We start from the raw sequence: 17,222 nt of genomic DNA on the forward strand, positions 1-17,222 counted from the left end.
ATCTGTAACTCAGGCTAAGACTATTGTTATGATATTATATCATAATAGAACTTGATAGCATATTATCTTTCTAGAAATTACATGAAATAAAGGTGCACCTTGCCAATGATGACATCTTTTTGATGAAATATAGTAATTGGAAAACTACTATAGAACATCTACTATATAGAATGTAGTACGTGATCCTAGTAAATCCCAATTTGTATAGGCTGAAACTCAAGATTGTTTTATGTACTATTTTTTTCACCTTTTTATCTGAAATACATTATCTTTAAATTTCATTTCTTATATGTAAAGTTCTTTCATACTTAACATCAATTAAAAACAGTATGTGGACACAAACAGCTGCCTGAAGATTAAACTCCAGATTGATACTTACTTTAAATAAGCAACCTTCAAAACATTTAACATTCTTTTAGAACCTTATGAAGTCTTAAAATATTTTTACAGCCTTTTTCTATATTCACCAGGGAAATAAGTGTCAGTAATTAGTAGTGTAATAAATTACTTTTTCAAATTTTACTAAAGCTAACAGTTGTCCACAATCTAGTTTCTTTCATGCCTTATCTAGTATCTTTCATGTCCAATCTTTAATAACCTTTGTTAAAACAATTTCAATTGTAAAAACGAACCACATCTCATTCATCTATTCATTCTACCACTGATGTCAGGATCCACTTACTACCTTGCGTAAGGAGCAACACTGGTAGAACAGACAAATCCTATTATTTATTGAGCTTTCTCAGGATTAAAGGCAAGTATGCTGGTGTGACAATTTAACTTGTAATTGATCAGAACTCAGACTGTTGGCACTGAAAGACCATATAATTCCCTTTTTGAATATGAGGCCGAGAGATCATTAGTGACTAACTACATGTCACAAAGACAGAGCTAGGACTTAAATATAGACTGCCTGACTGAAAGGCAATGTTCTCTCAACTCTTCCACACTACTCATAGTCAAATTTCCATAAATTCTCCAACAACCAGCTGTGCCTGGATTCCCCATCAACAAAGCTTGCTCTTGCCTTGGTAAATGACCCTGTAAGTTACAGAAGTAAACATAACTAACCAGCCTATTTATACTAAATGTTCCCCAATTTATATGTAACTATTTAAATGTCTTAAATGTGACAGCGATGTCTTCACAAAGCAGCCCCTGGAATAGGTCAGTAATGCTATCTTCTCTGCAGAGATATCCTAATTTTTATTTTTCTCTTTGGTTGGTCAACTGTCTTCTTTGCTGTTGTGTTAACCTTGTTGCCCTCATCACAAATCTCTGCCAACACTCTTCGACTAGGTACTATCTCCTTATTTGTTGGCTATAAATTGATTACTAGGTCTTGGGTTTTTTCAGCCCTACTCACTGATGAGAAGCTCTCTGCTTTTTGTTTTTGCTTTTTAACTTCCAAGTTTTATACTGTTTCAGATTCATAGAAGTCACTGAGGTCTGAACTCCAGTAATTACCTCTAGGTAAATGAGACATCACTAATAAATCTTCCCTATTCTACTTATAAAAGGTTAAGTTCTTCCTTTCAAAGAGGTATTATACAATACTGAGATCATTCCTAGAAGGCAATAGGAGGTCCCTCTTTTTAAAGACATTTACAAATGTATTCTTTAAGTAGAGTTACTAGAACAAAGTAGAATACTGAGGAAACATTTTACTCTAATTTTTAAATTTCATTACTATTAAAACCAAAGTATCAGCTTTTTAAATAGGGGTATAGTATGTATTTTGTAGAGTTCTGTAAAGATTAGGATTTAATGATCCAATGCATTTAATGCACATTAACCTGTCATATGGTGTATATAAGAATTCATCAAAGAGTAACTTCTATTATTATCCCACTAAATATTTTTCTGTCATAGAATCAGTCTTGATCAGAATTACAGAGAGGAAATGCAGAAGAGAACAATGCAATCCAATCTCATGTAGGCCCAAAGTGCTGTTTATTTGATGCATTATTACTGACTCTACTTGCTAGCTTCTACACTTCCTTCAAGAACTCCAGTCATTTCCATGTCTTCTGACACAAACTCTGCCCTCTACATTAACCCCTCATCAAATTACCCTGGTATAGACATTTCCTTTCTTAATTGCTTCACTCCACCGAGAGGTTATATTCATCTTCTTTTTCAAGAGTAACTCCTCCATCTTGGCATCTGTTATCAACCTATCCTTATTTCTCTTAGGAACTTGCTCCCTAATGAACCCACTTGAACATCTTTGAAACATCTAGTTATATTCTTTCTTTGCTGGGGTTATCTCACTCCCTTTTCTCCCCTCTTGACAAAAGCACTTAAAAGCATTCATTCAATATGCCAGCCACCAAATGCGGCTATCAGCGTTTGGAAGATTAGAAAAATTTTAACTCACATGTATATATATATATATATATATATATATATATATACACACCCACAAAAATGTCAGTCGAGTTCTCTATTAATAGCTCCAAACCTGCCTAAAAAAATCATAGTGACTGGTTCAAGATCACTTGTATGGAAGGTTCAGTTAATAGAATAATAAGCTGGGTGTATCAAGAGAGAAATTTAAAACTAGTTCTGCAGCTAAGCAGCAGACTAAGGATCTATGCTTCTTTAGGAAGTCAGGGCTAACATGTATTATACTAGATCTTTAGTGATACTAAAGCATAATGGAATGACATGAAATATGTGAAAATACCTTAATAAAGGCAGAAAGGTGAAATAAATGTACAGATACATTTTGTACGTATTAGGTATTTGGCTTTTAGCTACTTATTCTGAATCAGAGGCCTTAGCTTATGTAATTTCAGCTTATTTAATTTTTAAGTCATATGTTTACGAAAGAAAGACTGCCTTTATTTCATTAACCAATCCTTGATATCTAACAACAAAGAAACAGGGTGCAAAAAAGAAAAGGAGAACAGTTATTGGTGCGACAACTGAGTTTAGGCAACTAACTTAAAAAAGATTTCACTATTAGAAAGATACAATATACAGTGGTATTTTTATCCCTCAAGAAAGTCCCCAGATTTCTTTAGATAGCACAGGGTTTCTCAAAAGTTATTACTATACTAATCACTTCAATATAAATGTGTAACCTGGTATGACACCTGGCACAGAGTAGATGATAGACAAATAACTCTATGTTGAAGCAATGTTGGTGTCTTAATTAAATTGTATTAAAAATACCTACCTTTTCCTCCAGTTTCTTCTTCTCTTCACTAAATTGGCTTAATCTTTGTTTGAGAAACTGATTGAGTTGTAAAACCTCTTTCTCAGTAGACGCTAGCTTTTGCTCAAGGTCCTCTTGCTGGGAATGGGACACTGACTGATCAGAAAATTCAGTCTGGAGTGAAGTATTCTCATATTGTGGCTATGGGGAGAGGAAAGAAAAAACAGGTTAAGATTTTTAAAAGTTTACTTGTTTTGAACAAATGGAAAGAAACTGGAAATGAGGTATAGTACATAAAGTACATACAGGCTTTAGCTACAGACAGACCTTGGCATAAATCCCAGCTCTCCTGCTTCCTAGTTATGCACCTTGATTAAATTGATTAAATCAAATTATTACCATCTCTGAGCTGCCATCTCCTCATCTATAAAACAAAAATAATAAAGTCTACCTTGCAGGGCTTTTTGTTGAAGAACAGAGATAAAGTATGTAAAGTTCTTAGCATATATCAAAAGCTTATGAAAGCAGTTATTATTTGGTTAAAAAGTATAATTAGAGGTATAAATAGTATATTATATAGAAGTGAAAGTTCCAGTGAAATAAATAAAAACTAAAGAAAAATTTCCTCACAGAAGATCATTTCCAGCTAATATTAAATTAAACTACTGACAGAGCAGAGTACTATAAAGTAAGGTCCTTGAAGTCAGGAATACTTTGTCCATCTTGGTTGCTCTTAAATCCCTATATCCTAGAACAGTCAGTGGCACAAAAGAAGTGCTCAAATATAATTGCTGAATGAACAAGTATCATTGTTTCCAGGTAAGAAATTCAGATAAGATACCTTCCCACACCAGCAGCATTAAAAACTGAAAGGGAGGACAGGAAATACAAACATTTCCTCTTGCAAATTAGAATGTATTAAGTGCTATGAGATGCCAACAAAGGAGGATTTGGTTAGGAATGGTGAAAGGAAGAAAACCATTCCAAAAGGAACATTTTAAGAAGTTAAAAGATGGAATATATGCAGAGTACCCATGTTTGTTTAAAGTATAGGTTGCAAAAGGGGGAATATATGGGGAAATATCAAAATCTAAGTGGCACCATACTGTATAATCACAAGGTTCAGAGTTCAGTCTTAATTAAGGAAATAAGAAGCCAGAAATGGTTTCAGAAAAAGAAACTAAGATGATTTTAAAAGATTGTGAGCTCTATTATGTAAATCTGCGTTCCTTGTATTTGGCCCAGTATAGACTCTCAATAACTTTTGATTAAAGGGAAAAGAAATGAGTAATGAGTCAAAAGCACAGGAGAGTGCGACTACAACTTGAAGTAGTGGACAAGATGAAATCAAGGATATTGAAAATGGAGATGATGAATAAATATATAACTTTAGGAAATTATTCTGATCTATTCGGTTGAAAAAAATGAGTTGAACTAGAACAGTGAGAACAGAATAAAGAAACTCTGGAAGGAAGCAGAATTGAGAGGATTTAGAAAAAATTACTTTTTAAGATGTGAATAGACAAGAAATAAAGATAAATTAAAGATAAGCAAGGATTAAGATTTTGAGTCTAAATAGCAGGGAAAATCATATTCTGAGCAGAGGTAAGGAGGTCATAAAGGAGAACAGGCCTAAGTAGATATACTTAATTACAATTAGAACCTATTGCTATCAAGATGCCAGTTGAACATACAAGTAGAAATGAACATCAAGCAAAGAGGTGGTTTTAGAACTCAGGAAAGTGGCTAGGCTATAAACTATAAAGTTTATATAGAAAGTTTCTAATCTGGCATGTAATAAACTCAGAAATTTTCACTCCATCCATTTTATTAGCAAGTAAAAAGCTGAACAAACTGAAAAACCAACAAATTAGGTCTGCCAGGGCAAACTGCTACCCCAAATTAGAAAAGAGGCAAATAGAGTTACACTTATTAGAACAAAATCCTTCTTGGAAACCAGTGCTGGGGTAGGGAAACCAGAACTGTAATAGAAAAATTGCTGGAGGATCAGAATGGACAAGTCTGAGAGTCAAAAACTTTGGGGGCACTGTCATAGAGGACCTCCAACTTTTTTGAGTTTTATCCTCCAGAACTCCACCAATGTCTTCACTGTAAATATCAGAGAAAAATCCCCTGTGTTTCTAGCAGGGAGAGGAGAAAAACATTCTGAATTATGCCAGAACACTATGTTCTTCTTAACAAGACCTGCCCTCAGGAGAAACTATTTTACCAGAGACTAACCTACCTAGAAGGTTATCTAGAAAGGAACCAACCTACCTAGGAGAGAAATACCCAACTCCAACTCCCTCTAACTTTCCACAAGAGGAAAGAAATACCCAATTCCAGTTGCCTCTGGCCACCCTTTCCCAGCCAAGGATGGGAAAGAAGAAACTGAAAAGTACAGGTGAAGTTTACAGTCCAGGAGCACAGGCTTATGAAAAGACTAAGACCTAATCAAAGGCCTACAGAATGTTTCTACCCTGCTGTACCTTACTACCACATTTCTAAAACCCATTTAGCACATTCTTCATCTCAGTCCCAAATTTATAATATATAAGGTTAATTCATTATTTTTTTCTCTAAACCTATTCCTGACATAATAGTCTCTATCCTGATCATTGACAATATAAATCCATCTGATACTAGGCAATCATTTCTCTTATCACATTAAAATCACTAAATCTAAACCATGCTTGGTGCACAGATTTTTAATAAATACTCTACCTCTTATCTTGACCTACGTTGTTTCAAAATTCTGGTATTCATTTAACTTTTAGACTACTGAGATGGCCTCCTGCCTGAGTTCCCTGCCTCCAATACCATCCATCTTAAATCCAATCTCTATTACGCCACTGGAGTAACCAAAGTAGGATACTTTGTGAAGTGAAAGAGTATGCCATTAATAACTATGCTAAGTACAATATGCATTAACTGGAACTGTCCCTAAATTTGGGACAAATGGGCCATTTATGTCTCAAGCATTTGATACAACTGACTCCTGCTTACCTCTTCAACAATGTCTCTTACCACTACCTTTCTCTCATTTTACATTTCATCCATACAGAATAATCTGTAGCTTTTAAAATGAATTATCTCCTCTTTTGCCTTTAGGACTGCACATTTAGCACACTATGCTTCTAAATATATTCTTTTAGTTCACTGGGTTCTTAGATTAGATATCCTTTCCTACAGGAAGCCTGACCTGACCTTTGGGAGACTGGTTTATGTGTTCTTAGTAGGGGTTCCCATAGCACTTTATAAATATCCCTTTTGTATATCTCCCACATACTGCAATTGTCTGTTGTTTAAATCTGTGTTCTTCATTAGATTGTATACTGAGGGAAAACCAACTTAATTCACATTATATTACTAGAGCCTAAAAGGTGCCTTATCCTTATAGTAAATATAAATAATTTTTGAAGAAATGGTAGTTCACACCACTCACACAAATTAACTTGAAAGGATCAAAGACTTAAACATAAGACCTGATACCATAAAACTCCTAGAAGAAAATGGAGGGAAGAAGTTCATCAATACTGGTCTTGGCAATGACTTTTTTGGACATGACACCAAAAACCCAACAAAAGCAATAATTTTCAACAATGGGACTATATCAAACTCAAAAGCTTCTTGTGCACAGCAAAATAAACAATTAACAAAATGAAAAGATAACCTACAGAATGGGAGACAATGTCTGCAAACAATATATTGAATAAGAGGTTAATGTCCAAAATAGATAAAGAACTCAGCCAACTTAATTACAAAAAGACCAAACAATTGAATTTTAAAATGGGAGAATTAGATATTTTCCCAAAGAGGTCATCAAAATGCCCAACAGACACATGAAAACATGCTCAGTATCACTAATCACCAGGGAAATGCAAATCAAAACCACAATGAGATACCACCTCACATGTGTTAGAATGGATATATCATCAAGAAGACAAGAGACAAAGCGCTAATGAGGATGTGGTGAAAAGGGAAATAGATTACGTATTGTTGTTGGCAATGTAAATTGGTCCAACCACTGTGGAAAACAAAGTGAGCAAGCAATTATGAAAAAAATATATGAGCAGATTCCTCAAAAAATTAGAAATAGATATACCATATGACTCAGTAAATTCATTTCTCAGTACATACCCGAAGGAAGTGAAACAGGTATTTTGACAAGGTATATCTGCACTCCCAGGTTTATTGCTGCATTACTCACAGCAGCCAAGATAAGGAAACAACCCAAATGCCCATCAATGGACAGACAGATAAAAAATATGAGATACATATACAAAATGGAATATTAATCAGCCATGAGAAAGGGAAAGATCCTCATATTTGCAACAGCATGGATGGATCTTGAGCACGTTATACCAAGCGAGATAAGTCAGGCAGAGAAAATACTGAAAGATATGACTTACATGTGGAATTTAAAAAAGTTAAGTCCATAAAAAACAGAGTAAAATGGTGGTTACCCAGGGATGAGGGTGGTATATAAGAGTAATGGTGTTTAAGGGCATAAAGACTAGTAATAAGCAATAAATAAGCCACAGAGATCTAATGCACAGTATGACAAATATAGACAGCAATAATACTGTAGTATAAGTATGTAATGTGATAAATACTGCTATAGTAGCAATCATCAAAGTAACACTTGTATACCTTAAGATACAGTTACATGTCAAATTTAATCAATTAAAAAATGGGTGAAAATAAAGCAATGTTCACATGCCAAAAAATTTGTTAAAGAAATGTTTTATATTTATTTCTCCTAAAAATTTGCCATTTTATCAGCAAATCTATCTACTGAAAAAATTTCTTATATATTTATCATATACAATTAGTACGTAGGGTTGTCCTTGTATTTCCTTTTATTGCTTTTATCTTTTAAAACTCAACAATATTTTAGTTCCCCACATAATTAAAAACCTTTCTAACATTTTTAGTGCCCCTTTTTCCATATCCTTCCAGATAGTTCTATCTTCTTACAGACTGACTTGGAGAGCCCTCTACTGGCCTGATGCTGTGTCAAAAAATTTCTTCAGCTTTCAGATACACAGTAAGTTTTAATGCTTTAATAAAATAATAAATGCATAATTGAAGCTTTCATTCAAAATTATAAAGTTACAGGATAAATTTTATAGTTCTACTAAAATACTGCTATCACAACAAATTCTACTACTCATATAGAAATGAGACTTCCAAATTATTTTATACTGTTTATCTCGGTACTATACAGCCTTGCTACCAAATTACAGAATTTACAAATGAGACCACGTAATAATGAGGTACTTTGAGGTGTCAGTAAGGAAAGAGTGATGACTGATTTGAAATCTCTGTCAAATGCTTCTGCCTCAAGAAGTCTAACACAGGAATACCTTGGAGATATTGTGGGTTTGGTTCCAGACCACCATAATAAAGCGAATATTATAATAAAATGAGTCAAATGAATTTTTTTTATTTCCCAGAACATGTAGAAGTTATGTTTACACTTTAGTCTTGTGAGTGTGTAATAGCAATCTAAAAAAATGTATGTATCTTAATTAAAAATACTTTATTGTTTAAAAATGCTGTCATCATCTGAACTTTCAGTGAGTCATAATTTTTTTGCTGGTGAAGGGTCTTGCCTAGATGTTGATGGCTGCTCTGACTTATCAGGGTGGTGTTTACTGAAGTTTGGGTGGCTCTGGCAATTTCTCAAAATAAGACAATGAAGTCTGCCACATCAATTGACTCCTCCTTTCACAAACAATTTCTCTGTAACATGCAACGCTGTTTGACAGCATCTTACCCATAGCAGACTTCTTCAAAATCAGAGTCAGTTCTCTCCAACCCTGCCACTGCTTTGTCAACTAAGTTAATGTAATATCCTCAGTCCTTCACTGCCATTTCAACAATCTTCACAGCATCTTTACCAGGAGTAGATTCTATCTTAAAGAAATCACTCATCCATAGATGCAACTCCACATCCATTAAAGTTTCATCATGAGATTGCAGCAATTCAGCCACATCTTCAGGCACCACTTGTAATTGTATTTGTTATTTTCACCACATCTGCAATAACTTCCTCTATTGAAGTCTTGACCCATTCAAAGTCATCTGTGAAAACTGGAATCAATTTGTTCCAAATTCCTGATAATGTTCATATTTTGACCTCTTCCCATGAATCACAAATGTTCTTAATAGAATTTAGAATGGTGAATCCTTTCCAGAAGCTTTTCAGTTGACTTTTTCCAAATCCATCAGAGGAATCACTCTTTACAGCAGCTATAGCCTTATGAAATATATTTTTTAAAGAATAAGACCTGAAAGTCAGTTACTTCTTGGTCTGTAGACTACAGAATAGATGTTGTGTTAGCAGGCATGTAAACATGAATCTTGCTGAATCTCCTCAGAGCTCTGGGTGACCAGGTACATTGTCAATGAACAGTAATACTTTGAAAGTAATCTTTTTCTCAGCAGTAGTTCTCAACAGTGGGCTTAAAATATTCAGTAAACCATGTTGTAAATGTATGTGCTGTCATCCAAGCTTTGTTTATCCATTTATGGACTATAGACAGAGCAGATTTTGCAAAATTCTTAAGGACCTTAGGATTTTGGTTGTGGTAAATCAGCACTGGCTTCAACTTAAAGTCACCATTGCATTATTCCCTAACAAGACAGTGTGACAGTGTGTCCTTTGAAGACAGGCATTGACTTTTCCTACTAATTATGAAAGTCCTGAATGGTATTTTCTTCCAAAATAAGGCTATTTCATCTATATTGAAAATCTGTTGTTTACTGTAGCCACCTTCATGAATTATCTAGATCTTCTGGATAACTTGTTGTAGCTTCTACATCAGTACTTTCTGCTTCCCCTTGCACTTTTATGTTATACAGTTCCTTTCCTTAGACCTCAAGAACCAACATCTACTAGCTTCCAATTTTTCTTCTGCAGCTCCCTTACCTCTCTCAGCTTTTATAGAATTAAAGAGAGTTTGGACTGTGTTCTGGATTAGGTTTTGCCTTAAGGATACGTTATGGCTGGTTAAATCCTCTATCCAGTCCTCTGAAACTTCCTCCAAATCAGCAATAAGACTATTTTGTTTTCTTATCATTCATGTGTTCACTGGAGAAGCATTTTAATTTCCTTCCAAAACTTTTCCTTTGCATTAATAACTTGGCCAACTGTTAGACACATTAGGCCTAGCTTTTTACCTCAGCTTTCACATGCCTTCTTCACTAAGCTTAATCATTTTTAGTTTTGATTAAAGTGGGAGACATGCAACTATTCCTTTCACTTGAATGCTTAGAGGCCACGGTAGGGTTATTAGTTGGCCTAATTTCAATATTGTTATGTCTCAGGGAATAGAGAGGCTCAAGGAGAGGGAGAGAGATGGAAATGGCCAGTTAGTGAAAAGAACACACAAAAAGCATTTATTGATTAAGTCTGACGTCTTGTATGTGGGGTTAACACCCCAAAAGTTATAAAAGTAACATCAAAGATTACTGATCACAGATCACCATTACAAATATAATAATAATGAAAAAGTTTGAAATATTCTGAGAATTACTAATATGTGACATAGAGACATGAAGTGAGGAAATGCTGTTGGATAATGGTGCTGATAGACTTGTTATAAGCAGGGTTGTCACAAACCTTCAATTTGTAAAAACTGTGTATCTGTGAAGCACAATGAAGCAAAGCACAGTTAAAGGAGGTATGCCTGTAGTTATCTGGTTGTTAATACTTTCTGATTTTAATATGCTAATGCCATTAATGTTCATAAAGAGCTTTGAAAATACATAGAGGAAAAGAGTCTACTAAAAATGATATTTTTAAATTCTAGGAATAATGACTTGAATGAAAAAGACAAAATAAACTTCCACAAATAAATGTATATACACCATAAAGTTATTAGTCCTCACTTTTGATCCCAATAGGAATACCATGCTTCTTTTCTCTTGTAGAAATATAGAAAAACATACAAGCAAGTTTTAAGGAAAACTCTTAAACTCTGAGTAATAATTGGGGGGAGTAACCCTTCCAGGCATATAAAACCGATCTTATGTGCATTTCTATGTCTAGTAGCTAGACATTGCCTCACCCGCAATGAACACACATTTTGAATGGGAAAACATGTTTACCTATATGATCTCTCCCTCTATGACTTAAAATCCATGAGGTGGGAACTCTTCTTGACTTTCGTGACCTCAGAACTTAACAGAGTGGATGTATAATAATTGTTCTGTTAAATGGGTCATTTATAAAGATGGAACATTTTTATGAAATACTCATAAGAATTAGACTTCACAGCAGAAGAAAATAAAGGAAAATAAAGTGATATAAATAGAAAATATTATGACATAAGAAAACTATTTTCATGTCAAATTACAGTCAAAAAGCTAATTTCTTTTATATATAAAGGGTTAGTAAGATAAATAAGCAAAAAACCAGTATCAAACAAAAAATAAGCAAAGGATATGAGAAGACAATTTACAGGAAAAGAAATATGAGTAGGTCTTAAATATATAAAAAGAAGCTAAGTATCACTCTTAGGAGGAATACATATTGAAACCATATGGAGAAAACACAAAATATCACAAATCCACAATCTAACCTCATGCTCAAGGAACTAGAAAAAGAACAAATGAAACCTAAAGATATCAGAAGGAAGGAAATATTCAAGGTTAGAGCAGAGATAAATGAAATAGAGAATAGAAAAATAAATTAATGAAACAAAAATTAGATTCTTTGAAAAGATCAATAAAATTGACAAATCTATAGCTAGACAGGCTAAGAAAAAAAAGACTCAAATTACTAAAATAAGAAATGAAAATGGGGACATTACTGATTCATAAAAAGGATTATGAGAGTAGTATGATCAATTAGCTATACACCAACAAATTGATATACTAGATGAAATGGACAAATTCATTGAAAAACAAAACCTACCAAGATTAAATCATGAAGATATAAAAAATCTGAATAGATCTAACTAGAAAGGAATTTGAAGCAGTAATGAAAAATCTCCTAACAAAGAAAATCCCTAGCCCAGGACCTGATGAATTTCACCAAACATTTAATAGGAACCAATACCAATAATTCTCAAAATTTCCAAAAACTGGAAAAGGAGAGAATGCTTCCTAACTCATCCTATGAGACCAGCATTATTCTGATACCAGAGTTAGACAGACATTACTAGAAAACTATAAACTAATATCCCTTATGAACATTGATGCAAAAATTCTCAAAATACTAGCAAGCTGAATTCAGTAGTATATTAAAAGGATTATTAACTTCATGACAAAGTGAGATTTACTCCTGGAATGAAAGGATGGTTCAACATACAAAAATCAATGCAATACACCACATTAACAAAATGAAGGGGAAAAAAAAAAAAAGACCTCAACTGATGCCTAAAAAGCATGTGGTAAAATTCAGCACCTTTCATGATAAGAACACTCAAAAAAATTAGGACTAGCAAGTAACTACCTCAACATTATAAAAGCTATATAGGAAAAATGCACAGCTATATCATAATGGTGAAAGACCAAAAACTTTTCCTAAGATCAGAATAAGACAAGGATTTCCACTTCCATCACTTCTACTCAACAGATTACTGAAAGTTCTAACCAGAACAAATAGGCAAGAAAAAGAAAAAAAAGGCATACAAATTGGAACAGAAGATGTAAAACTCTCTTCACAAATTATGTAATCTTTCATGTAGAAAACCCTCAAGATTCTACAAAAATCTCTTATGGCTAATGAATGAATTCTGTAAAGTATCAGGATACAAAGTCAACACACAAAAAATAGTTGCAATTCTACAGAGTAAAAAGGAACAATCTGAAAATGAAATTATGAAAACAACTCCATTTACGATACCACCAAAAAGAATAAAATATTTTGGAATTAACTGAGGAGGTAAAAGACTTCTACAATGAAAACTATAAAACAATGCTGAAAGAAACTGAAGAAGGCACAAATAAATGGAAACACATCCTATGTTCACAGACTGGAAAACTTAATATTGTTAAGATGTCAAGACTTCCCAAAGAAATCTACAGATTCAATGCAATCCTTATCAAAACCTCAATTACATTTTTGTAGAAATAAAAAAAACCCTGTAATTCATATGGAATCTCAAGGAACCATGAAAAGCCAAAACAATCTTGAAAAAGAACAACAAATCTGGAAGACTCACACTTCCTTATTTTTTAATTTACTACAAAGCTACAGTAACTAAAACAATGTGGTATTGGCAGAAAGATAGGCATATATAGACCTATGGAACAGAATAGAGAACCCAGAAATAAACTCTCATATATATGGTCAAATTATTTTTGACAAGGTGCCAAGACTATTCAATGGGGAAAAGACATTTTTTTCAACAAATAGTGTATGGAAAACTAGATTATCCATATGCAAAATAATGAAGTTGGGCCCTTACCTAATAATACCTTATATAAAAATCAACTCAAAATGGATGAAAGAACTAAATATAGAACTAAAACTACAAAACTCTTAGAACAAAACACATGGCAAAAACTTCATGATATTGGATTTGGCAATGACTTCTTGGAAATGACACCAAATACACAGGCAACAAAACAAAAAGACAAATTGAACTTTATGAAAATAAAAAATATTTTGAGTGTGAAAAGACGATATCAACAGTAAAAAGGCAACAGAATGGGAAAAAAATGTTTTCAAATTATTTATCTGATAAGGGATTAACATCCAGAAAATATAGATAACTTCTAAAACTCAACAGAAACAACCCAGTTAAAAAATGGGCAAAGGACTTGAATATACCTTCTCCAAATAAGACATACAAATAGCTAATAAGCACATGAAACGATGCTGAACATCATTAATCATTAGGGAAAGGCAAATAAAATCTACAATGAGATACCACCTCATATCCATTAGGATGGCTACAATAAAAAAAAATTAATCAAAATAGTGTTAGAGACAATGTGGAGAAACTAGACCCCTTGTACACTGTTGGCAGGAATGCAAAATGGTACACCCAGTGGAAAACAGAATAGCAGTTTCTCAAAAAATTAAAAATACAATTACCATATGATACAGCAATTCCACTTTTGGGTATATGTGCAAAAGAACTGAAAGCAGGATCTCAAAGAGATACTTGTACACCCAATTTCAAATAATATAAAAATGTTCACAGCAGCATTATTCACTCTAGCTGAAATGTTGCTTCCACAAGCCACGCAAGTGTCCATCAACAGATGAGTGAACAAGCAAAATGTGGTATACATATAATGTAGTATTATTCAGCTTCAAAAGGAAGTAAATTCTGACACAGGCTACAAACTGGACAAACCTTGAGGACATTATGTTAACTAAAATAAGCCAGTAACAAAAATACAAATACTGTATATTCCACTTAACTTGAGGTACTTAGAATAATCAAAGTCACAGAGATGGAAAGTAGAATGGTGGTTGTCAGGCACTAGGAAGAGAAGTAAGGGGTTACTGCCTCACCGGCATAAAGTTTCAGTTTTACAAGATGAAAAAAGCTATGTGTATGAATAGTCATAATGGCTGCACAGTATTATGAATGTATTTAACACCACCTAACCATACACTTAAAAATGGATAAGATGGTAAATTTTATATGTATTTTAACACAAAATTTTTTTTAAAAAAATATGGACATAACTCCCTCAACTCCACCCTTTATATGAACTTACTAGAAGGGCAAAAATCTCAAAGGTTGTTAACACACTCTGTTCAACATGGCTACAAATTGGGAGGTGGGAGATGGGAGAGTCTTATACATTGCTGGTAGGAGCTAAAGAGTGGAACAGACTCTCCTGGATAGCAATTTGACAGTATCAGTAAAAATTACCAACTCATACAATATCTAGCAATTTCGCTTCTGATAATTTAACTTATAAAAATACGTATGAGCAAAACAGTATTTATAAAAGGATATTCTTCACAATATTATTCACAACAGTCCCCAACTCAAAACAATCCAAACTTTGACAAGTAGGGAGATGCTGAATAAATTATGCTGTCTCCATAAAATGGCAACTCAATCAGCTGTAAAAGCAAAGGTACGCTGTCTGTGTAATGATACGGAACTAATCAAAGCATTTTATATAATATAGGAAAAAAGCAAGGTGCTGTATAATGTATATATTTTGCTACTTTTTTTGTAAAGGTATGGGAATGAAATGAAATATATTTATATCTGCTAGTGATATACATCAACTCTGGAAGGATACAGTAGAAACTGATGTGTACACCTGTGTGAAGAGGGGCGTGTGAATTGGACAGATGAAAGACAGTACTTTGACATCTTTTACTATATAAATATAAAAAATGTGAACAGATTATTAATTCAAAAAACACCTGATTTTACAAGCTAAGTATATAATTAACAAATGCTAGAGAATTAACAAACTACAGAATCCTCTATAATCTATAATCTTACCTGTAACCTAGCCACATAAGAATCCTCACAAGTTACATAATGCCCTAACATGGCATGTTGTGCCCGTAATTCATTATCTCTTATCCTCTCATGTAGGTGGGTAATTTGTTGCTTCTGCCTGCAAAACATAAAGTGAGGTCACATTATAAAGGATATATTTTTCTGAGAGATAGTTAAAAGCAGAACTTTTAAAATATAAAAGTATTCTAATAATTTGTCATTAAAGTTTAAAAGTATTGATAATTAAACTAAGTTAAAACTTATGATAGGGAATTTTTTAAAACTACATTACCATGACATATATTGGATATAGAAGAGTTTATACTGTAAAGTACTTCAGACATTTAATAGAATGTAATCTTTTGCAGAATAGTCTTCTGAGATTCTAACAAAGATGTGCTTTGCTTGTTGTCTTCTTAATTACCTAACATAATAAATACGTCCTCAGTCTACAATGCCTTCACCTTAAAATCATTATTTTCATTCATCCACTAATACCAACTGAAACTCTTGAGAATCTCATTGTCAGTGGTTAAATATTATTTTTATAAGTATCATCTAGCCCAATTATTGTTCTATGCCTATAACTTCTTTATTATATCCCAAGTTGCATGCTCTATACCTAACATCACCAATGATGGAAAATTCACTTGGTGACAGCTCTGCATCTTTGGATAGCTCTGACATTCCATTTTAAATAACCTCATGTTGGACAGACATTGAAAGTCAAATCTTTCCTCAGCAGCTTATAGCTTACTTTAATCAAGTAATTTAACTTTTGTGAATATGTAGCCTCATTTACTTGAAAACTGTTATGTACCCGATGTCATGCTAAGAGCTTTATATATGTACTACTGCTAATATTCAAAAATTTAATAACAACTCTTATAATAAGGTTATGGGGGAAAGAGCTTTAAAGGAAAAATAACGATACATGTGAGTCAACAAATGGCTTGATGTTTTCCAAGTACTTACAAAAGTAATTTTGGAGCAAGTCTGGTTATATGTTTCAGACTGTATCAGAGTATTATATTCAGACCAATGATAATTTATTTTTTAGATATGCTACCCTTTAAGAAAATCCACACAGAAAACATCAAATAGGAAATAGGTAAGTTAGGAGGGATTAGTCATATGACACTACTCAAATAATTTAAAGCTTTACAAAGAAAACTGAATTTCCTCTCCAGCCAAGAAGGAATAACAGGAACTGGTTTTGCCTGATAAAATTATGAGATAAAACAAAATACAAGAAACAAAGACTCAAGACACTGAACATCAGGCAATTAGGAAGAATGATTTCTGGAAGATGGGCAACAAACAAGGTAAGTTCTGTGACTGCCAGAGCTTACTGCTTTAGGCCCCAGCACAGGGAAAAGTGGCCTTTCTGAGTTGAAAAAACAAAACTGGGAATCTCGAGAAAACAAAACAGGTTCACAGTACAGTCACCCTTGAGTTTCAGTTGAGTACTAATTAATGAGTACATGAAGAAACTACTTGAAGTATGGTTGTGTGGTGGGGTAACGGTATGTATGGGAGTATGTGAACTAAAAATATTAGAAGGAATGGTGTCTGAGGCTCACATGGAGCCTGGAATTTTGCCTGTTCCCAAATGCCAG

General features: G+C 33.5%; 1 protein-coding gene across 1 annotated transcript in view; it reads right to left on the reverse strand.

Moving 5' to 3' along the window:
• CEP85L (centrosomal protein 85 like) overlaps positions 1 to 17,222 on the reverse strand; it is a 174,361-nt gene that overhangs the window by 34,470 nt on the left and 122,669 nt on the right. Inside the window, exons 5-6 of the mRNA XM_017680016.3 lie at positions 15,604 to 15,721; positions 3,185 to 3,364 (exon numbers count right to left, since the gene is read on the reverse strand). Of these exons, the coding sequence (XP_017535505.3) occupies positions 3,185 to 3,364; positions 15,604 to 15,721 (298 nt within the window). The remainder of the gene's footprint in view (positions 1 to 3,184; positions 3,365 to 15,603; positions 15,722 to 17,222) is intronic.

Source organism: Manis javanica, chromosome 13, assembly GCF_040802235.1.
Source record: "Manis javanica isolate MJ-LG chromosome 13, MJ_LKY, whole genome shotgun sequence".
Taxonomy (NCBI): domain Eukaryota; kingdom Metazoa; phylum Chordata; class Mammalia; order Pholidota; family Manidae; genus Manis; species Manis javanica.